The following is a 24,605-nucleotide window of genomic DNA, read 5'->3' as shown; positions in this document are numbered from 1 at the left end:
CATTAATCATATAATTTTTTTCGACCAAGGTGTTTTTGGCAGGGCCATTTTTTGTGGTTCATACAATCTACTGTCTTCCGTTATTTATAAAACAGTATATTTGACAATTTAATTAGTATCGAAAGGTGCTTTAAGAGAAATTGACAAATATCTCAAAAGAAACATAATTTTACGACAAGAGAATAATGAAGAAAAAAATATTTCATTCGTTTCCATAGGTATTAAAAACTTTAGTATATAATGTCAACGTGAGAAAAGAAAAAAAAGTGAAAAAAGCGATTTCTTATTTTACGACAATTTTTTTAATGTAACCGGCAGACAATACTCGGCTATGCGCAACAAAAATACCACATGCATGTTAGTTTTAAGATATTCTTGTGGAAAAAAAACATTGATGAAATAATGAAAAAAAACAAATAAAAGTAGTTGTACGAATATCCAGCTATGCATAACGAATAATTATAAAATTATTAGTATGGCAATGGTTTTTCGGAATTCGTAGTACAATGTTAAGATTTTCTTTGTTGGTACGCCCGGTGACTCCATTTGTGCGCGAAGCTACCCGGGTCGGCGGGTTTAATGTCTTTTATATTTTAGTTTTATTTAAAGCAATTAAAGTACCGATAGCTTAGTGAAAATAGTAAAACATTTAAATAGAATTATTGGTTGTGATTAGTAATGGCATCCGACGATGAAGTAGACGAATCGTTTGCAGGTAATTCGCAAAATAAAAAATCACAGTAGCATGTCATAGGCCAAGCCGAATAGCGGTATCATGTGTTTACTTCCGATATTGGCAATTAAAAATTACATATTATTACTTACCCTTAAACAACCCTTCGGAGAACATATATTCGTATATTTAAACGGTTTAGTTTAATTTCGTATGTGTCATTTAGTGTTTTCATTTGTATTGTAATTTAGGTAATGCATAAATACCTCTAAATAATGTTTTGACAGAATAGACCATGCACATACCCTTCATTACTTCCTTAACAAAATGGACGCCGACAAACAAAGAGATTAGCAAATGATAACTACGAATCGCAGTTGCCGCCAATCTTAAATGTGGTCCTAACCTCGAAACCTTTTCTTATATCGTTTTCTGAAAAATTATGAATGGATATTAATTCGTTTTTAAAATGAAATTTCTTAGGAGAAGACGAAGTCGAGGATGGTGATGGTCAACCTGACAACTCCGGAGACTCTGATGATGGACCGCCAAAGGTAAATTTTAAGCATTTGACTGTTTTAAATCCCTTAAGTATGCCATTGCACAACAAGTACAGTGCTCATCAAGGAGTTCTTACTCTAATAGCATTACCCTATGTAGGTAGATAAGGAATCATTTTGTAAAATAGAAAACATTTTTGTTAAATTTCCTTAGACTCTTAAAATAGCAAATGTTAAGATAATCGGGTGAATGGTTTGCACAAACACACCAGTCATATTATTTTTGCAAAATAACATTAGTCTATGTCCGGGCTAGTAAATAATACAGCTCTGTGTGTGAAATAGAGCCCTAGACGGGTGTGTTGGACTCGTTGGCTACTCGCAGGTAAAACCATTCCATCTATCATTCTTGAGGTCCCGGGTTCGATTCCTGGCCGGGTGCCGGGTGGACATGAAATTTTGATTTTAAACTTTCAATACGGTAATATTTTATTGGTCCTGGACTGGCACCTGAACCGCCACCTTGACTTTATGTAGCACATGATCAAGATACGCTGCATTTGGTGTATAAATGTGCCCTATGCACCATCGCATGTAATTAGTGTTATGGTAATGATGATTTACAATGTTTTTTATTACAGTTCACAATGAGGAAGTTCAGTGGTTTTCATATTTTTTATATTATTTGTTAATAGACTATTAAACTGAGCTAAAAAAATATATTTTTACAATTTTTGTATATCATATCAGCTCTACGATTTTTTAAAGTTTTGTATTTCTGAAATAACTCCGCATGTGACGTCAGAGGTTCTCTTCTGTTTATTCTCGATCAGTTCTGCCCATGGTCCATTCATGGCGAGCAAACCGGAAATCTTCCATAACTCTCTCATCAGTGGTTGACTCATATGAACCAGTGATGTCGTTCAAAGTAGTTTGTTTTTATCATAATGTGTTTTATTATTTTTTTCATGTATTTTCAGGAAAATTTGCCTTACAATTAAATGCTACAATTTTAACCGCGCACAAGAAAACATTTATTGTATCCACTTCCCGCAGGGCTGAAGTTTTTTATTATTATTTGTAGGCATTTATCAGGTGAACGCTTACAATTTTTCAGAGACCGTAAAAAATACGCAATATTTTTAATTGAAGTATTTTTATATGTTAATACTGATACAGTTTTAGTTACTGACTCTTAATAAATAGACGCGTTGTTCCTATACTAGCTACATTCTTTTAGTAAATATTTTGCTGCCTTCAACATAAAAAAAAAAGATATTAATATTCCTCCAATAGTTCTAAGGAATAACCATCTCCTTCATAGTCCTCTTGTTTCATTTAACTGTAGGCAAAATGAATATTTATGGCAAACTTTCACTAATTTGAATACAAAATCATTGAAAATTGATTTAATTGAAAATAATCAATAACGTGCGGTGTTTGTTTTCGTTTTCGGAGTATTATGTCTTTTTTAGAAGTTGAATGGTTTAGTTTATTGCTTATTACTATTATTATTGAGAATATAATATCTTACTGTGAACCGGCTTATTTGTTTTGTTTATATACAGGATGTTCTTTAAACCCTGTCACATCCGAAACCACGATGATCAGTATGAGAAAGAAGACATAATAATTTTTAGAATGACTAAAATCTTAAAAAATAAAATATAGAAAAAAAAACAAACGGTTGCTTACTTCTGCAGGGGAGAAGCGAGGGGGGCGCGGCCGTGCGGTTCAGACTCCCCCTCCTATTAATAATAATTGTAGATGTAGGTTATTGAAATAAAAAAATAAAAAAACACGATCACAATACTAGAGAAAAGAACAAAATTAGACTTCCATTTAGGAAAAAGGCAAAGTCACAAAATTCAATTTTATTTAAAGCAATTAAAAAGTATTACGAAATGGAAAAAAATATTTATGAAGAAAAAAACATATCAAAATTTAAAATAATGGTCAAGACATATGTGATAAACAATTTATAAATTAAATATATTTGTAATGTTATTATTAGAACACACATAACAATATGTATGATATGTGTGCCCTACTTTAAGATTTAAATAAATAAAAAATAAAAACACTACGCATGCTTGAGAAATATATTTCTTGAGTTCATTGGTTCTTGCCAACACTCCATTACACAGTATAAGGAATATCAGTATAGTCAAAATATTTTTCTCAAGTCTGAGGGTTCTGTGGCGTAATTCAGTCACCACGATTCGAACATATTAAGGTCATCATGTTCATTTTCCTATCTGCACCCAGTGGTGCGTACTCTAATTGCGGCGTATCTCGGCCATCTGATACATGAAGGTAAAGTGATAACTCTTACGCTTCAGGTGCCAGTCCAGGAACTATGAATTATTGCAGTGTAGAGACTCCTTTGAAATCAAAATTATACGTCCACCCTGTCAGGAAATCAATCTAGGACCCGAGCATGAAAGGCGAACGCGCCAACCACTACACTACGAGGTGGACTTAATAGTCAACAACACTTGTCTAGCATTTAGGTTCTATTTCAGTCGAACTCTGTCTATCCGTAGTTTTCATAAATGTTCAGGAGAGCTGAAATAAGACTTTGATTCAATCTATAAAATAAACTGGGCAGAATGTTCAAATATTTTAGTTTGTAGATTGAATTAGTCTTATTTTAGCTTCCCTGAACAATTTTGAAAATGACAGACGGTCCCTTCTGCCATCTGACTGCCGAACTGTATTCTTCACTCTTGTATTTTGCTATAGCAGGCCTAAATTGTATGATTATTTTTATAAATAATTATGGAAAATAGATTGTTGAAAAGTATGTATATATGTATATTAAACTTTTGATTTGAAATACACCCGTATTTCAAAATATCTCATCTTGCTTAATGTAACACAATGTTACTTCACCGTTTGCAGAGGGATTTTTTAGCACAGTTTTAAGAGTTAAGCTAGTTGCCTTTAAAAAGGAAATGTATGTATGGGGCAAAACTTGTCCAGCAAAATTAAAATACAATAGTTCAAATCTTTGTACACAAATTCTTAATTAAATTCTCTAGGGAGTTTATTCAAATTGACAAGTACAGTCGAACTTGGTTATAACGATCACGGAAATAGCGAGATCTCGGGTATAATGAGGAATCATTAGTTGACATTTTAGTTTGTGGTTTTCTCCATACATTTATTTACTTTTATAACGAGCTACTTCTCGGACATGCCGAACAAAAATATTTTCAACAGTTGAGCATAAACTCTTCAGTCATTTAAAAACATAATTATAAGACAATATTTTGAGTTTGTCCAAATTACACAGTGTGTTAAGTGGCCACTTAAACCAGCCAATGACAGGTCATAGGCCCTGTAGATGCTTAGACTTCTATATTAACTTCTCTAAGATGTTCTTCATCTCTGTTGTTAATAAACAGAAGTATACTGTATTTTGTAAACACAATAAATAATGTTTTATAATAATCTACTTGTGGTTATATTTGTATTGTTTATGTGGGATGAGCTTTAACTTTAAAAGTGCAATATCTCACAACTCATGAAACGTTGGTTGCCTACCAACTTGTGCCAGAAACCCGATGATATAAGCTCAAAGGCATTACACAATATTTTGAAATGGGTGGTTGAGATGATTAACACTTTCCAGGCCATGCCCAGACACAGTTCGGTATGAATTTCTCATCCGGCTGGCTGGAACTTTGCGCGTCTTTTTTCCTCATCCGGCCGAGCACGGACTCTGTTCGTGTAGACATTTTCTGTTTATCGGCCGATCACAAACTGTGTTCTGGTTCGTGTAGACGTGTTTGTGTAGGACATCTCCCAGTAGGAACTGCAAAAGATGATTATTTGGTAAATTACCAAAAACAATCAGTACTACGATATTAGAAGAGTGTCATACTAGCAAACAAGGCATCTAAATTTAATAACCCTTAGCACAGGAGTTCCTCAGGGTAGTGCACTGTCTCCACTTCTGTTCTCCATCTTCATAAATTCAATATCTTCACATTTAGACTTTTGGTTTCATCTCTATGGCGATAATCTTTAGATTTACTTGGATTCTGATATAGAAAATATCAATAATGCTATTAAAACGCTAAACTTTGATTTAAGTTCGATTTTTTGTTGGTCCAAAGATAACGACTTACTGATCAATCCGAAAAAATCCCAGGGGATTATGATTGGTAGCCATAGACAAATCTCCTTCATAAATTTCTCAACTTTTCCTGCCTCAGTAATCAACCAAAATGGGATTCCTTTCACAGAAACAGTTTAAAATCTTGGCATTTTTATGGACCAACTGAGGAACCAAGAACAGATTACTGAGGTCGAGAAGAAGTTTTATCGCACCCTCCATTCACTGAAAAGACTACAGAATTTTCTTGCAACCACAACCAAAAACAATTGTCCCAATCTATTCTATTGTCTTCTCTGTGCTATGCCAATAGTTGCTATTTTGACGCCAATACGGAACTCATAGATCATCTGGAGCGTTTATTTTTCCGCTTTATTTTCAATTGAAAAAAGTATGACCATGTATCACCTCTTTGCTCCGAACTAAAGTGACTTTGTGTAGTATTTAGTGAACATGATAGAAATAAAATAAAAAGGAATCAGTTCATTAGTTACATAAACCTTGACAAAGAAGCTTGTTTGCTTTGAAACCGGTCGGTGAAAAATAAAAAAAATTAGTGGTTAAAAACAAAGTTGTTTTATTTATTTTATTAAAGTGACTTCATTTTTATCAGCGCATAAACTTTCAATCTCTCTCACTTCTTTATAATATTCTTCACAACCCTTGCACTTCAAAATATCTTGCTGAGAACTTCATTACCTTTCTGATCATGGTCTTTCGCTTTGCTCTTCTCAGGAGAGAATACTTTCCATTCCTCGACATAGCACATAATTTTTCAGCTATTCCTTTTCTGTTCAAGCTGCTAGACTTTGGAATGAGCTACCTCTTCATATAAAAAATGAACCTTCTCTAGCCACCTTCAAGAAACGCCTGAAACATTATTATATATGCTCAGAATCCTGAACTCCCTGAAATTTACTCGTTTTTTTTAAACATATATTTTTATCCCTTTTTCTTTCCTTGGTTCCTCTTTCTCTCTCCTTCCAAACTCATTATCTGATTCCACATTTCTCATCATTTAATATGTATACCATAATGTACTTTTTTTAAACACTTAATATGTGCAAGTCTTGTCTCCCACAATTAAAAAAACAGCTGTTATTTTTAATTAGGTTTTTTTTATTTAATGCATGTATCTTTTGATATATATATGGTGTTTTAGTACACAATTTCGACAAACTCTTCTTTTGACCAGTAATAAGTCCGCCAACTATACTACAGAATATAAATAAATAATAATCAAATTGTTAATGTTTATATAGGGTCAGGTAGGGTATAAATGAGACAGTGAAAAAGTCAGGTAAATAATAGACAGCATTATTGTTAATACATAATTACTTCAAAACAATAACAAAAAATACTAGTTATATTTACTAATTACAGGTTTTTTTTTATTTTTACATTTTTTTTGTATCCCCCTTAAATAGTTACAATTTTCAAAGAAAATGTCTAATATAATGAAAGACTATTCAAACACTTTATATATTTATGTCAAAAAATAAATACATTAAACTACCTAGTCCTGCCATAAATACTGTTACACGAGTTCAAAAAATCATAAAATGTAAATAATAGCAGGTAGAGACCCGTAACCTTTTTTCAGGTAAAGTACCAACCCTTATGCTGTTGCTATAATTAGTCAGTCGTTGAACATCAACAAGTAAACATGGAGTGGGGTGTTAAAGAAAACCGAATTGCTGTAATCGCGTTTTTTTTTTTACATGTTATTTTTGCACCACAACAGGCCAGGAGGCCCATTTACAGTGGTGAATTACATCACAGAAAACCCAGGCTTGAGAAAAATCACATTTTATTTTTTGTGTTCTCACCGGGAATCGAACCCGGAACCTTCCGTGCGTGAGTCAAGCGCCTTGACCGCTACACCACGGAGGCCGCCTTACACAAAGTTGGGAAGAAGCCGGGAGACATTTTTTACACTCTAAAACTTTTAGGTATAAGTCGCCAGTTTGTGTATCGAACTATTAATCGGTTCAAGAATATTCAAAGATCTAGACGTCCTCGAACTGTGCAGACTCCAGGAGCTATTAAGGCATTGAAATGACATCAGAATTCATAGAAATCTGCTCCGTAAACAAAAAATCTTGTCCAGGGAGATGAATATATCGACTCGAAGTATGTCTCACATCGTCAAATCTGACCTAAAGATGGCGGCTTACCGAAGAAGCACTGGTCATTTGCTTACTCCACCTTTAAGGAACATTGGTAAGACCAGAGCAAAAAAAACTTATTTCACGATACGCGAATAATTTGCACCTCAAAATTCTGTTTTCTGAAGAAAAAATATTTAACATAGAAGAAAACTTTAAAGCAAAATGATCGAGTGTGTGCTCATAGCTCTCGAAAAGCCGCTCAAGTCATTCCTAAAGTTCAAAGAGGTCATCATCCAGCAGCAGTGATGATTTGGTGGGGTGTCTCCTACGAAGGGATTTCTGAGCTTCATTTTTGTGCGCAGGGTGTGAAGACAAGTACGAAATCGTACCAAGATGACATTCTAGAGAAGGTTGTTAAGCCTCTCAATGACACAATTTTTAATTTGAGACATTGGGTCTTTCAGCAAAATTCTGCTCCAGCTCATAAGGCAAAATCTACCCAGCAATGCCGGGAAAATCACATACCGGAGTTTATTAGAGCTGAAGATTGGCCTTCTGGAAGCCCAGATTTAAATCCGCTGGATTACAAATTGTGGTCAGTGTTGGAGACCATGGTCTGTAGCAGACGACATCCAAATTTGGAGAGCTTGAAACGGCCTTTGAAAAAAGCAGTGGCCAATTTTCCCATGGATATCGTGCGTGCTGCCATTGACGATTGGCCGTCATGTTTAAAGGCCCGTGTGAAGGCAAGAGGAGGACATTTTGAATAAAATATTTTTTTTCAATTAGTGGAATATGCATGTTGGCCTAGCAATATTATTTTTTTTGTAAAATTAACTATTTTTTTTATTATAATAAAAACAGTTTGTAACAGTATTTATGGCAGGACTAGGTAGATTCTTTAATGAGAAAATATGAAAGGTATAAATTTTGTCTCATTATTACCCCTCCCGACCCTACTAATACTTGTGGACTTCCACATTGTAATGGACCATTCTAGAATATTTACCTAAAATATGTTTTATTTTTAAATACTGCAATGTGTGTTACTTATTTATATTATTTGTTCGTCTATTGTGATGCTATCATGATCTTAGATTAAATTAAATAGTTCATCTGCCAGTGCAAGATAACATGTCTAACATTATCTGGTACTTACAATAAGAAATTATTTCATTCAGACGCATTTAAAAATCGAATTGGTAAAAACCAGAAGAAAGTGTTTTTAAAAAAATAAATATTTGTTAATAGACTATCAAACTAAGCCAAAAAAAAAAATTTTATGTATCATATTATCACCCCTATGCTATTTAAAGTTTTGTAATTTTGAAATTACTCCGTCTGTGACATCACGGGTTGTCATCGGTGAGTTGTGCTGCCATTAAGTAGAACTCGGTAGCTTTCAAAATACAGTGAACGTTTAAAAAAATGGCTACCCAGAAATCATGTCAAACACATAACAACACTATCATTGATCGGTTGATTCACAAGAACCTTTAAAGTAGTCCATTTTTATGTTCTTTTTTTTCATAGATTTTTGAGAAACTTGAAACCGTACGATGAAATACTCTAATTTTTACTGCATGTAAGAAAACATTTTTTATATCCAATTTCCTGTAGCACCGAACTTACTTATTGTCAGTTTATTGCTTTTTAGTAATATCCGCTAATTATACCAGATTTATTGTTTTATTTTAGTATTCTATTTCAAAAATGATAAAACTTAAATCTTGTAGAAAATATTTTTCTGTTTATGTAACTGTTCACTTTATATACGATTTATTAAGTAACTGTTTACTTTAAATACAATTTAATGTGTATGCCACTGGCACGAGCTTGTTGGGTACAGCTCTCGCATGATTATTGACAACACAATTATGTTCCAGGAAGAGGACGAGTTCTCGCAAGAAGACGGCAGGAAAAAAAAGAAAGGAAAAAAGAGGAAGGCTAGAGGTGACGATAAGAAGGGCAGAAAGAAAAAGAAAAAACGAAAGAATGAAAGCGAAGAGGTTAGTGCTGCATTCTTAGTTCTATACATCAATAATTTATATTTATTTAACTTTGGTGATGCATATATCTGTATGCGAGAGGTAAACTACAGTAACTCCAAATATGATGAAATTGAGTTATTACCATGCCAAAACCAAATTGTTCACCCTTTATTATGTGTTAAATAGCAGTAACTCACAATTTCTTGGATAACAAAGATAATTTATAGATATTTTTTATTGTAACTCCACACCTTTGTAAGTTTAAAGTAAGTAATTTTTATCCCCGACCGTTCAAACTCCAAACCCCCCCCCAAAAATATATTTTCAAAGTGCCGCAAGTCAATCTCCAACAAGCTAAGGCAGCTACCGCAGTAGTATGCCGCAAATCCAGTAAAGTGTGATATAGGATGAACAATTTTTTACTGTTTATGTATAAATTCCGTGAACTTTATAATAAATTATAATAAAGATACTAGTCATGAAGACATGGGGAAGCAACAAAACCGTTCATTGGTAATTCGAAATTTTCGGACTTAGGTGTCAGTCATCTTTTATTTCTATAATAAATGAATATTATTAATTTGAGTTTTCATTACCTATAGTATATGTACAGTTTAACCATTTTAGTATTATGACAAAAATTTCTAATAATTTGTTAATGAGAGAAAAATTACAGCATTCATTAAAAACATCTAACTACTTATTTTTTTACTAAACATCATAAAATAGAGTTCGTTATTTCCTGAAAAAAAAAACTTTGCTATTGTTTTATTAAAAAATCTAAACTAATTTTGTACGACAATAAACTAGTGAAAATTAAAACCTATCATTGGTGTATAGGCACCCTTTTAATACGTGACATTCCCATTTTAAATCATCTGTTATTCCGAGGTCTTGTGTTGTTTCACAGCTTTCAAATCTACACCATTTAGACTATATATCTGTACCTCAGAGGCAGACGGATGCAAATCCAGAATTTGATGAAATAACATTTCGATTTTCGTATCCAGTTTACGATCATGTCCATTGATTTTGAAGAAATGTAAGCCTTGTAATGAAATAACCAATGTATTAAGATACTAAAAATACAAATTATTGCTAGAAACTATCAGAAATTACTTAGAGAAAGTAGATTTTTAAGGCTTGTTTTGAACATTTGATGTTTGGATTTGCATCCGTCTGCCTCTGAGGTACAGATATAAGTTTGGGGGTTTTTGAGCCGATGTGATGAACTGTAGATTCATTAACATTGAGTGTGAGAAGCCATTTAATATATTTTAATTTATTAGTTCATTTAATTTATTACTGGGTAATTTCAGATTTGTTATTAGTGTTTAGTAATATTGATTTTACTGTATCAATAAATATTTGCATTCTTAAAATGTACTGATATATTTCAATATTGGGGCCGTTCTCAACGAGTTGTAAATAACTTGGTATAAGAAAATGGAAATCATGTTGGGATTGAGTGGGATTCGAACCGCAACCCGATTAAAACAGAATATGCATCATAATGCAATCAACATATTGAATGTTTTATGAAAGTTTGCAATGATGTGTTGCAGGAAAGTGAGTTTGGCGGGGAGGAGGGTGTGGAAGGTGGTGACAGTGACTATGCCCTGAGTGCCGTGTCCAGCGGGAAAAAGAGAGGAGGGGCCTCCAAGGGCCGTAGCAGTACTGGGAAGCCCCCGACCACCCCTTCAGACTCTGGTTCAGGTACTACTTCTCTATAAATTATTTTTTTCTTCAATTACTTATGTTTAAAGAAATGGAATCCATAAAATGTAATTTGACACACATTGAACTTAACCCTTTCCCCGCGTTCAAGATTTTACATATTTTATTTATCAGTTCAAACATATATTTTACGTATTCTATCTATTCGTTTAAACACTAATTTCGTTATTGACTGAATATATAGACTCTATACTTGATGAATACTTAAGCTACGAACCTTTTTGAAAGAAAAATACTCGCATATGCTGTGAGAACCGCGTAGTAGTAGTGCCGTCATAGGCGCTCACAGACGTATGTGAGCACCGCAGTGAATGAGTTAAGGTCCTATATAGCTGAGTGGTGCAATTAATGCAGTATTTATAATGAAAATAGTAAATTGTTTATTGAGGATTACTTTTGTGAAACATTTCACTAATTAATAAATAAATAAAATTGTATCATTAATGTAACCATCATTAATCAACCAAATTATGATAATTTTTCTGATAGTTGTCTAGACTCGGTATAATGACATTTGCCTTTCTTCCAGGAATGCCAACAATAGAAGAAGTGTGCTCCTCATTTGGCCTGACTGACGTTGATATCCAATATTCTGATGCGGATTTGGAGAATTTTAATACATACAAATTATTCCAACAGCATGTTAGGCCATTACTTGTTAAAGAAAACCCTAAGGTAAAGTTTTCCTTTTTTTTTTAATTTACGATATTATTCACGACAGTTTACTAGTGATGTTGTAAATATTACTTAGCCTAGCCTAATCCTCTGTTAAGGCATATTGTCAACATTTGTTAACATGGATAATTTCATATTCTTGATTTTAATTAGCTATTTAAAATTCTGAAAGGCAACTTACAACTAACAATAGTAACGGTCTCTAAAAGCTAATTAAAAAAAAAAAAGTATTTTAAGTGGCAAAGTAGAAATGTGTTTCTACCGTCTATTGACAGCCAAATGTTGTTTTATTCAGGTACCGATGTCAAAGCTGATGATGCTGGTGGCTGCCAAGTGGAGGCAGTTCAGCGATTTGAACCCCAATCCGGGTGGAGGCAGCAGTGGAGCTCCCGGAGGAGGCTCGGAAGAGAACACCAATACTTCAGTTTCTTCCGAGTACACCAAGACACCGCGCAGTCGCAAGGAAAAGGATTCGAAGGTAACTTTTTAACGCAACACTGTACAATGTTCACAAGTGATTTGATCAAAAACAATGCATATTCCTGTTGCATACCATGTATATACGATGAAAGCACCCGCCCCTTTCCTGAAACTGTTCATGGAGACTAGTGTCTTTCTTCAATTTCGCATATTCGCTATAAATTACAAAAAAACTAAAAACTTTTAAAGTTTCATTGTACCCCTCACTGTGCAGTACTGTCAATTTGTGATTAATCAAATACACATTGCCAGTACATTTACCTATTCTGGTTTCCCTGTGTTAGTTCAAAATTTGGACTGCGGTCATACTTTCCAAATCCTGCTTCGAAAGGTAAAAGAATGTAGTTGTACCAACAAAATAAACAATTACACAAAGCCCTTACATCATGTATGTGATAATATTTAGAAAAAAATCATGTTATGAAATAACGGCTATCGCCGACTATTACATGCTAGGAAATTCGGCCCTTTGTGCCTCGCTTTATCAGCCCTGCGGGCCTCAGTTGATTAATTAGAATCTCGAGCACTGTGAAGTTTCACCCATATGAGCCTCACAATTTATTTTATGCTGTTAGGAGCAATCTAAATATAATAATGTTGTGGTAACTGTGGTGTGGTCCAGTGGCTAGTTTAGCGGACTCAGGGATCAGAGGTCCAAACTTCGCACCTCACTCCACCACAACTTGGTTCTTATTTTCTAATAAATAAATAGTTTGGGTAAAATACAAGAACACAAATATTTATTTAAAAAAAATAATAATCTTCCCTAACCCTTCCAAAACCATACAGTTATAATATATTAAAAATCCCGGCTGCCTCCTTGGTGTAGTCGTTACGACGCTGGACTCACGCATGGAAGGTTCCGTAAAGATTTTATTCTTCCTAAACATGCGTCAACTGCATGTCACTATTTAGTAAAATGTCAAAATTAAATGCTTAAACAAAATGGTTAATTACAATGCACCTACTTTGAATTTAGTTTTAGACAATAATTTTCAATTTTTTTTATTTATCTCAATTTTACTCTCCATTTCCGCGGTGGCGCGCGGCTCGTTTTTTGACCGATCAAATAAGTTATGCAAAAATTTCGCCGTAAAACCAAGGTTATGAAAAACGTAAAAAACGTTAATTGGGGGGAATATTTTAATGAAAAAGTATGGAAAAAAATGGGACTAAAAATGGGAATAAATATTTCGGTGTCAAAAGCTGGAAAACATAAAATCGAGGAACGTAAAAACGAGGTTTTGCTGTAATTTGATTTGGCAGGGATTATAATTAACATGAGCTTCATTCGCTTTTCCCATCATGATGCAATTATATATTTATTGTTTGTTGGTTTACTATTAGGTACATAATAATTTGATTTTTTTATGCGCTAGGTTGGTCACTATTGATTATATTGATCCATGAATTATTTTGACAGATACATCTGTAAAATCAACACATAAATAAAATGTTAGTGTAAAAACTAACCACATTTTGTAATGTTTTCATCTACAAAAAAATATTGTAAAAATAATTTGAATGTGAGAAATGATATTAAGTACCCGAATGTCATTAGCATTAAATATTATTTTTAGAACGATGACATTGAAGAGATAGAGGATGAAGAAGATGAGGAAGAGAGTGACAGTGTAAAGAGACGAGGAAGACGTAACAAACCTCCCTCATCATCAGGCAGGAAACCATCTCGCAAACCTAAGGTGCCCACACTCAAGATCAAGTTCGGGAAGAGAAAGCGAGCTAGCAGTGTAAGAACATTATTGATTACCTACAAACTTTTGTTTTTTAATTTAAATTTTTCTACAAATTAATGTGTCATTATTTTTTCTTGTTAATGTTGAGCATAGCCTGTGTTGAGCCAAAATAATTTACCTTATAAAATTAAATAAATTGAGTTGTGGTCCCGTGGCTAGTGTTGCGGACACACGGATCAGAGGTCCGAGGTTCGAACCCCACTCTACTCCAATTTGATTCCCATTTTCTAATACTGAGTTATTTACAACTCGTTGAATATGGCCCCAAAATCTAAATATTTGGGTAAAAGAATGCAAATATTTCCTTTTCTATTAAAAGAAAAAAAGTTTTTTTTTTAAATACTGCGCTTTTGTAATATTTTATTATGTAATTAAATAAAGATGCATTAAAAAACAGGCAATTGTAGATGTTCGTCGATGTAATTCCACATGCAAATATCCTTAAATACAGAATTACATAGAATATATTGAATTACATTTTGACATTCATAAGTTTATTTTGTATTTTTATTGATATAAAAAGAAAAAAAAGTACTATTTTACCTACTAAACTTGTCATATTGCCAATTGACAGGTAAACCTCGCTAAGTACAGATTCATGGCAGATATGTCACTTAAATCTATATTTCTCGACAATCTCAGACATGGAAAAATCACCTACCAAAGGTCCATTAAGCGACTCCTGAATCACCTAGATCCTAAACGGATTGTATAATTTCAGTCGCGCAAAATATTGATGAGAAATATAGAACTCTATGACATAAAGTCATTATTCTACCGTAAATCTGTACAGTGTGTTTCACCTGTCAATCGACGATAAATTTTTAAAATTTAATTTTACAACATCTCTTATACAAACTTTTAAAAAAAAAACATCATGCCGTTTCTCGCTGGGGTAGGCAGAGAGGATGACTGCCACATCAGTTATCATCTACATTTATACAAAAACTGTACTTTTTTTAATAAGTATTCCGCATCTTTTGAATAATTTTAGGAAGATGATCCAGAAGGCAGCGGCGGGAACTCTGATTCCGATGCCGAATTTGAGCAGATGCTCGCTGAAGCCGAGGATACGAAACCCGAGGCTCCCCCGGTGTCCGGGCGCAGCTCCCGCACCGGGGGCCCCGAGCTGGCGCCGGCGCCCACCGATGGCTCTGCCCCCGTGACTGGGGAGGCCCCGGACCCCGACCAGCCCCGCCGCAAGGCCAAGACCAAGATCGGGAACAAGACCAAGAAGAAGAAGAAGCTGAAGACCACGAGCAAGTTCCCCGAAGGACCTGATGGAGAACAAGAGCACCAGGACTATTGCGAGGTAAGAATAGTGATGGAAGTTTTTGTAATTATTTAAATTTACTTCTTCTAAAAGAAACTGAATGGGAGGGAGAAGGGACGATCCACGACAGACCGATGTGGAGATTGAAGACTAGGGGAGGGCAGACCCCAAGTAAATGGGACATGCAGCCAGGAGAAATGAGAATACTTCATAAATATAAAATAATGTGCCCCCACTGCGCTAACCCATGCTGAGTATCATCGTGTATTTTTTTCACACGTATCAAACTCTACATTCTGTTCAAAAATACTTACATCTATGTAATATTTTTCTTTCTTTACTGTCAATATCTTTATATATATAATTCCTCTGTACGTGTGATGTCACCGTACTCCGCCTGTCATCCTTCATGTAATTTTTATGAATATAGTTATTGTCATTCAGTTTTTATGTAAAAAAATCACTTCTAAGACAAACCGGCGAATCGCCGGCTTTGTGAGTCAGTGACAAATTGACCTTGATTCGCCGGCTTTGTGTTGCAATGTAAAAATATATAAATTGTATATATTGTAGTTTTAAATAATAAATTGTAATTATAATACGGATATCGTTACTGAGATATGTAGAGCATATAATAATAATATATCTCAAACTATTTATGTTCTGGAATAATCATCGCATCCCCAGGAAGGGGGCAAGAAGGAAATAGCTAAAATGTTTTATTTCAATGATAATAACTAGGTTACTTCCTCTCCATTCAGGTTTGCCAACAAGGTGGTGAGATAATCCTGTGCGACACGTGTCCCCGAGCGTACCATCTCGTGTGCTTGGAACCAGAACTGGAGGATACTCCCGAGGGGAGGTGGTCATGTCCTCACTGTGAGGCTGAGGGGAATAATGAACAGGATGATGATGATGAGCATCAGGAGTTTTGCAGGTAAACGCTTATGTTTACTTCTGATCTACTTCATCTGAACTATCATTTAAAAATAACACCCGAAAGTCCTAAATTGGTATATAAAAAAATGCATTAATTTCAACGTGGTACACTCTCCATTAAACTCATATTTCAGTGCACTAATTTCAAAAGTAACTACAGTAAAACCCCTGTTTTACGCTTATCAAGGGAGCAGCAGAAAAATTGTAAAACTGAGGAAATAAAAAATGTATGGAAAAAATGAAATCACATAAAAATACAATCATTATACTAGACTATACTAAATATCATCATCATTCCCTTTCCGCATCTAATGGTGCATAGGGTACTGCATTGGTACACCAATCGCAGCGTATCTTGATTTTTTTTGTGACATGAAGGTAAGATGATCAGTATTACGCTTCAGGTGCCAGTCCAGGGACTAAGAAATATTTTAGTGTAAAAACACCCTTTCAAATCAACCATGTCGGGAATCGAACCCGAGACCTCTTGCACGGTAGGCAAACGTGCTGACCACTAAATATACAGCAGAATTTTTTAAAAACTTCTGTCTTAAGTCCGGACCTGGCACTAAGTGACTACCACCTGTTCCTGTCTATGGTCAATGCGCACGGGGGTACAAATTTGGCCTCAATAGAGGCCCGTGAAAATTGGTTGTCCGAGTTTTTTTGCCAATAGGGACAAGGGCGTCTACGAGAGGGGCATTACAAAGTTGGGTTCTCGTTGGCAACAAATTATCGAACAGAACGGCACATATTTGACTTAATTCGGATGATTGTAACACTTTTTATAAAGCGAAAAATACAAAATTACTCTTTCCCCAGCCTAATATTTTAAAATTCGTATCTGTTTATAAAACACATTAAATAAATAAAAAATAAAAATTACCAGGGTTTGTAAGGACGGCGGAGAGCTTCTGTGCTGCGATTCTTGTCCATCAGCTTATCACACCTTCTGTCTCAACCCACCACTTGATGACATTCCCGATGGAGACTGGAAGTGTCCTCGCTGTGGGGTAAGTTAACCTTTGATTTGCGCTAACCCTTATACAAAGTTCCAAAAGAAAATGTTCATTAATCAAATCCTTATTTTCAGTGTCCTCCGCTGAAAGGAAAAGTGTCCAAGATTATAACATGGAGATGGAAAGAAGTTATAGATCCATCAGCTGGTTCCTCTAAAAAGCGCGTGCAGAGAAGAAGAGAATTCTTCGTTAAGTGGGCTGATCTGTCCTTCTGGCACTGTAGCTGGATCACAGAGCTTCAGGTGTGTTTTCTTTAATCCTATAATTTCCTCTTTTAGTTTGAATTTCAGTTAGTTTTTATCGTTATTAAATATTTATTTATCGACAGATTGACGTTTTCCACCCCTTGATGTTCCGAATGTACACTCGCAAGTATGACATGGAGGAGCCGCCCAAACTCGAAGAACCGCTGGATGAGTCTGATTCCAGATACAAGAGAATTAAAAATAATAGAACTACAGATCATGACAGGGAAGAGAAAAATTTTGAGGAGAAATATTACAAGTACGTAGGAGCTTATTTATTTATGACAAAAGTTCATAAATACATTGTGTATTTTAATTTGTGTTAATTGGTGCATCTCGTATTTTAGGTACGGTGTTAAACCCGAATGGTTAATAGTTCATCGTGTAATTAATCATCGCACTAATAGGGATGGCTCTATATTGTACCTCGTCAAGTGGAGAGAACTTTCTTACGATCAAGCCACGTGGGAGTCTGAATCGGCGGATATTCCTGGCCTTAAATTGGCAATCGAGTATTACATGGTACAAATTCCTTTTTTCCAGTCATCTTGTGTTTTATATTATTGATAATTTACATGGTCTAACAACGAACTTGTTCCTGTAGGATCTCCGAACAGCATGCAGCGCCGATGGTCCACGTAAAGGGAAGAAGGGGAAACCTGGACGCAAGGGTCGTCGCGGGGAAGTGGATGAAGAAGATCGCCTTACCCGGAGATATAATGCTCCTCCCGATAGGCCAACCACTGACCTCAAGAAGAAGTACGAGGACCAACCTCCATTCATCAACGAAACTGGCATGCAGCTTCACCCATATCAGCTAGAAGGCATAAACTGGCTTCGCTATTCTTGGGGTCAGGGTATCGATACTATCCTAGCCGATGAGATGGGTTTGGGAAAAACCATTCAAACGGTAACATTCCTTTATTCCCTTTACAAGGAGGGACATTGCAAAGGACCGTTCCTTGTGTCCGTTCCCTTATCGACTATCATTAACTGGGAGAGAGAATTTGAGCTTTGGGCTCCAGATTTTTATGTAATCACTTATGTTGGTGACAAAGATTCCCGTTCCGTAATAAGAGAAAATGAACTTTCATTCGAAGAAGGAGCTAATCGGGGCGGGCGACCATCTAGAATCAAAGCTGGCTCTATTAAGTTCAATGTTCTTCTGACGTCTTATGAGCTGGTTTCCATCGATGCCACTTGTCTCGGTTCTATAGAATGGGCAGTACTGGTAGTGGATGAAGCCCACAGGCTGAAGAGTAACCAGTCCAAATTCTTCCGACTTCTCGCCGGGTATAACATCAACTATAAACTTTTGTTGACCGGAACACCGCTCCAGAATAACCTCGAGGAACTGTTCCATCTCTTGAATTTCCTCAGTAAAGATAAATTTAATGATCTGTCCGCTTTCCAAAGTGAGTTTGCCGATGTATCCAAAGAAGAACAAGTAAAACGCTTACACGAGATGCTCGGACCTCACATGTTGCGGCGATTGAAGGCTGATGTACTTAAAAACATGCCTTCTAAATCTGAGTTCATTGTGAGAGTTGAATTGTCTCCTATGCAAAAAAAGTATTATAAATATATTTTAACTAGAAATTTCGAGGCACTGAATCCTAAGAGTGGTGGACAGCAGGTCTCATTATTAAACGTTATGATGGACTTGAAGAAATGTTGTAATCACCCTTACCTGTTCCCGGCTGCATCCGAAGAAGCACCTCTGAGTATTCATGGTAACTACGAAACTCAAGCACTTATTAAAGCTTCAGGAAAACTCATTTTACTGTCGAAAATGTTAAAACTATTAAAAGAACAAGGTCATAGAGTTCTCATTTTCTCCCAAATGACCAAGATGCTGGACATATTGGAAGACTACTTGGAGGGACAAGGTTACAAATATGAGAGAATCGACGGCGGTATTACAGGGTCAGTTCGTCAGGAAGCTATTGACCGTTTCAATGCTCCCGGAGCTCCTCAGTTTGTGTTTCTTCTTTCCACGAGAGCTGGTGGTCTTGGTATTAACCTGGCAACAGCAGATACAGTTATTATTTACGATTCTGATTGGAACCCCCACAATGATATTCAAGCTTTCTCCCGTGCCCACAGAATTGGTCAAGCAAACAAGGTCATGATATATAGATTTGTCACGCGTAATAGTGTCGAAGAAAGAGTGACACAAGTAGCTAAACGCAAAATGATGTTGACTCATTTAGTTGTCAGGCCTGGTCTAGGTGGTAAAGGCGCCAACTTCACGAAGCAAGAGTTGGATGATATTCTGCGCTTCGGTACAGAGGAATTATTCAAAGAAGACGAAGGGAAGGAAGAAGAAGCCATTCATTACGATGATAAGGCTGTAAGTGAATTACTCGATAGATCTAATTTAGGTATAGAGCAAAAGGAATCGTGGGCTAATGAGTACCTGAGCTCTTTCAAAGTAGCTTCATACGCTACCAAAGAAGGAGATGGCGAAGAGGAGGTTGATACAGAGATTATTAAACAAGAAGCTGAAAATACGGATCCCGCATACTGGATTAAGTTGCTGCGTCACCATTATGAGCAGCAACAAGAAGACATATCCAGAACCCTGGGAAAAGGTAAAAGGGTACGCAAGCAGGTTAACTACAATGACGGGGGAGTTGTACAAACAGAGTCACGAGAAGATTCAACATGGCAAGAGAATGCTTCAGATTATAACAACTCTGATTTCTCTCAGGGTTCGGATGATGACAAAGAGGATGATGACTTTGATGAAAAGAATGATAATGGTGACCTCAGTAGGCGTAGTAAGAGGAGGTTAGAACGCAAAGAAGAAAGAGACAGACCACTTCCGCCTTTATTAGCTCGAGTAGGCGGAAATATGGAGGTTCTTGGATTCAACGCTCGTCAGCGAAAATCCTTCCTCAATGCTATCATGCGTTACGGTATGCCACCTCAAGACGCTTTCAATTCTCAATGGCTTGTTCGCGATTTGCGCGGAAAAACCGAAAGAAACTTTAAAGCCTATGTTTCTCTTTTCATGAGACATCTCTGTGAACCGGGTGCAGATAATTCGGAAACATTTGCAGATGGTGTACCCCGTGAAGGTCTTTCAAGGCAACATGTGCTTACTAGAATCGGTGTCATGTCACTTATACGAAAAAAAGTGCAAGAATTTGAACACATAAATGGCTACTATAGTATGCCAGAACTTATACGAAAGCCTTGTGATCCAGTGAAACCACCCGGGAGTGCGGAGACATCGGTCACCGGAGGGGCTTCCGCAGGCGGTGAGAGCGCCGCTCCCTCCCCGGCCCCTTCCTCCGCCACTCCCACCACCAGTGCCGCCCCTTCCCCGGCCCCCACTCCCACTCCCGCACCCGCTGTCGCGGCCGGAGACGGTGTTCCAGCGGAGAAAGAAAACATTAAGGCAGTTAAAGAAAATGATCCTTTGGAAGAAAAAGATGTGATTGATAAGAGTGAAGAAAAACCCCCTGAAGATTTAAGCGCCAAAGAAAAACCTGAATCCGAAAAAACAGAAGATAAGGTCCCTGAGGAGAAGAAAATTGAACAAACCGATGATGCAGTTATAGAAGAAAAAGAACCTTCCCCTGTTGAGGAAACCAAAGAAAGGAAGATGTCGGTTGATGAGGAAACCGGTGAACTGGAAGCTGAAAAGACTGAAGAGGCTGAGCCAGAAAGCAAAGATAAGGTTGTTAATGAAGAAGAAAAGGAAACCACCAAGAATGTGGAAGAAAAGGAAAATGCAGAAATAGTAAAAGACGAAAAACCTGAAAAAGATGAAAAGGTTGTCACCGAATCAGATAAAGCAGATAAACCTAAAGATGATAAAAAAGATGGTAGCGATGATGATGATGTTGTTATTGTAAAAGACGATGAATCTGATATCAAAAAACCGGATGCCAAACAAGAAGAGGAAGATGCCCTTAAGCTCGAAATCAAGAAACGTAAATTTATGTTTAATATTGCTGATGGGGGTTTTACAGAACTCCATACTCTCTGGCTTAATGAGGAGAGAGCAGCAGCACCAGGTCGAGAATACGAGATTTGGCACCGTCGCCACGACTATTGGCTGCTTGCTGGTATTGTCACTCATGGTTATGGTCGCTGGCAAGATATCCAAAATGATATCCGGTTTGCTATCATCAATGAACCTTTCAAAATGGATGTCGGCAAAGGAAACTTCCTCGAAATTAAAAACAAATTCTTGGCCAGGAGGTTTAAGGTACGATAACAACTTAATTTGTCAATTGAATGCATTGCATTATATATTAATCTATTCGGTTTACATTTGTAAATATCAATAAAATATTTTTTTTTAGCTTTTGGAGCAAGCGCTTGTGATAGAAGAACAGCTAAGGAGGGCAGCATATCTCAATCTCACTCAAGATCCTAACCACCCTGCCATGTCACTGAATGCAAGATTTGCCGAGGTGGAATGTTTAGCAGAATCTCACCAGCACTTGAGCAAAGAATCCCTGGCTGGTAACAAACCCGCTAATGCTGTATTGCACAAGGTATGAAATACCCATATATAATAATTGTTCAACAACAACACAACCAAATTACTATTTGAAATATGATGTATGTATATTTACTACACCGATGTTTTTGTTTGTAGGTTTTGAACCAGTTAGAGGAACTTCTCTCTGACATGAAGTCGGATGTGTCTCGTTTACCAGCAACTTTGGCTCGTATTCCTCCTGTGGCTCAGAGACTACAAATGTCGGAGCGTTCAATCCTCAGTCGGCTCGCCGCTACCGCTGGCAATCCTGCCTCCCAAGGTAACGCATTGCGTAACTGGCAAATAAATATATGAACAGTTCAAATAGAATCAGTTTTTTTTAAATAATAAAGATTGATATAAATCAATGTATACATATAAATGTATAATGTGTATATCGAGGCTATACTGACAGAATGCATTAAGCCAACAGTCTTTATATATATTTCAAATATTTTTTAATGTAGCTGCAAGATGTTAATTCAAAATTTTATGCTATGCCTAGAATAAAGATTATTCTTTCAAAGCTTTAAAGAAATCTTTAAATGCGATTATCTTAGAACTTGTTTTAATGACTTATTGCATTCTGTCAGTAAAGCCTCGATATTTATATGTACATTAGAGATTGTTGAGCAATATTTTCACATAATGTTAATGAAGTAATCACTAAATTATAATTTAGAAAATTAAAAAAAATCTGTGTCCTGGCGGGTGAAGAATACAGTTGTGTTTGAAATAAACCCAGCACCCTGGATGAGTGTTTTTAACTCGAAGGCTACTCTCAGGTAAAAATCCTGAATAAGGACATTCAGTGGAGATAAATCAGCCTAGTTGTGTGGTGGTTGGCACATTCACCTAATATTCCGGAGGTCCTGGATGGATGTGAAATACAAATGCAGTGCCTTATGCACCACTGGGTGTGAAAAGGGGAATGATGATGATTTGTCATTGGCTGTTGTGATCACTTACCTGCTGCGTAATTCACCATTCTGCCTATGTTTAAAGATCTCTATTTCTTCAGTCTGTTGATTTTTCTGAAGCAAAAAGGTGGAATTGATGCTGGCAAAATTAATTTAATGAATCCAACCCGTCTTGATGTATGTGGAAATATCTATCAATATTGATTTCTTTATATTAAATGAACATAACTAACAAAAATCCTATTAGTGAATCGTGAAAATAAATAGTTTGGTTTCTCAACAGCTCAACAGATGTCTCAGTTCCCCCCCGGGTTCCAAGCGGGAACTCTCCCCGGTTTCTCCAGTGCGGCTGCTCCGGCGGCCAACTTCACCAACTTCAGGCCACAATACTCCGTGCCCGGTCAACCGACACAGCCCAGCAGTGCACAGACTGTGAGTACTGATATACACTAGTGTCGGTTCTATGACCAATGGGTTGTGTGCTAAATTAATTATCCATTTATGAACTAAAAATTTAGTTCTGTGCGCGAAATAGAACCAGAACCCTGGACGGTGTTTTAAACTCGATGGCTACTCTTAGGTGAAAATTCGAAAAATGAATTTTCAATGCCATGAACGCTAAGTGAACCCATTGGGTGCGAATAGGGGAATGATTATGATACGGGTTGACAAAAGCACGAAGTTTCTAATGCACCTTCATTTTATATAAACATTAAAGTTTGTAGTGAAAATTCTTGGTGGAAGTTTGTTATGTTTTAGTTTTAAATAGTTTAGAAATTTATACATGCTTGAGGTCCCTCTTAGATTCCCGGGATGGTCAATATAAAATATCGATTAAAAAGGTGGCTCTGCACTGCAACCTTCATGTTCCTGAACTAGTACCTGAAGCGTAAGGCTGATCACTTTAGATTCATGTAACGGATTATTGATATATGCTGCATTTAGTGTATTTAGGACAGGAGTATGATGACATAAGAAAATTAAAATGTGAATTTTTTCTTATCTATGCAATTTGAAAGTATGCAGTTCAGTATAAACTTAAGTATAAATCACTGTTGTCATTCAGTGAACTCGAGCTTCTAACTTAACTCTTCAGTGAGTCAGATTTGAGTCAGACTCGTGAGAAGACGGATCAAGCCACTGTGTTTTGCGTATGTTGACAATTGGCATTAAAATGAATTGTCTGTAATTCATGTTGTCAGTGGCTTGGATTGATTGGCTCCATGTGCAAAATTGTATGGTTTATTGTGGCAATTATTAAGCTTTATTGACTAATTATAGTCATTTATACTATAATAAATTATGTTTTTTTGTTTACAGTAAATCTCGAGTATGGAGGAATGGTGAACGGCCAGAACTTAGCATAAAAGATACATAGGTTAAAATCGTTAGGCAAATACATTTGAATGTAACTGATTTGGGTTTCAGCAGTGATAGAATATAAGCAGTGACTTTTAGTGTGAACTGGAATGTATCTCCTCTACATATTACAATTTAAGATTAATTCTTTCCGATTTATAACTATTTTTGAAGAATAATTTATTGTCTTTGTATTATTAATTTGTCTATTTTGATGAACTGTATGTCAATGGTATAATGTGAACATGTTTTATTAGTAGAGACATGATACGTGAAATACATTTACATTATTTATTCATCAA

General features: G+C 36.0%; 1 protein-coding gene across 1 annotated transcript; it reads left to right on the top strand.

Annotated features, from left to right (window-relative positions):
• Window positions 1–498: 498 nt before the first annotated feature.
• On the top strand, window positions 499–24,605 carry Mi-2 (chromodomain-helicase-DNA-binding protein Mi-2 homolog). The gene is made up of 18 exons (XM_088242031.1): window positions 499–715; window positions 1,157–1,227; window positions 9,294–9,416; window positions 10,964–11,114; window positions 11,665–11,810; window positions 12,106–12,288; window positions 13,871–14,041; window positions 15,042–15,359; window positions 16,082–16,257; window positions 17,149–17,272; window positions 17,353–17,520; window positions 17,607–17,782; window positions 17,871–18,045; window positions 18,128–21,745; window positions 21,843–22,037; window positions 22,142–22,304; window positions 23,228–23,376; window positions 24,265–24,605. The coding sequence occupies exons 1-18, from the start codon at window positions 679–681 to the stop codon at window positions 24,265–24,267; spliced, it is 6,147 nt and encodes a 2,048-aa protein (XP_088098157.1). The 5' UTR covers window positions 499–678; the 3' UTR covers window positions 24,268–24,605.

This window comes from Micrasema longulum, unplaced genomic scaffold, assembly GCF_059751315.1.
Source record: "Micrasema longulum isolate JH-2025_06_02 unplaced genomic scaffold, ASM5975131v1 h1tg000133l, whole genome shotgun sequence".
Taxonomy (NCBI): Eukaryota; Metazoa; Arthropoda; class Insecta; order Trichoptera; family Brachycentridae; genus Micrasema; species Micrasema longulum.
The sequence above is the reverse complement of the archived record's forward strand: the minus strand, read 5'-3'. Positions and strand labels throughout refer to the sequence as shown.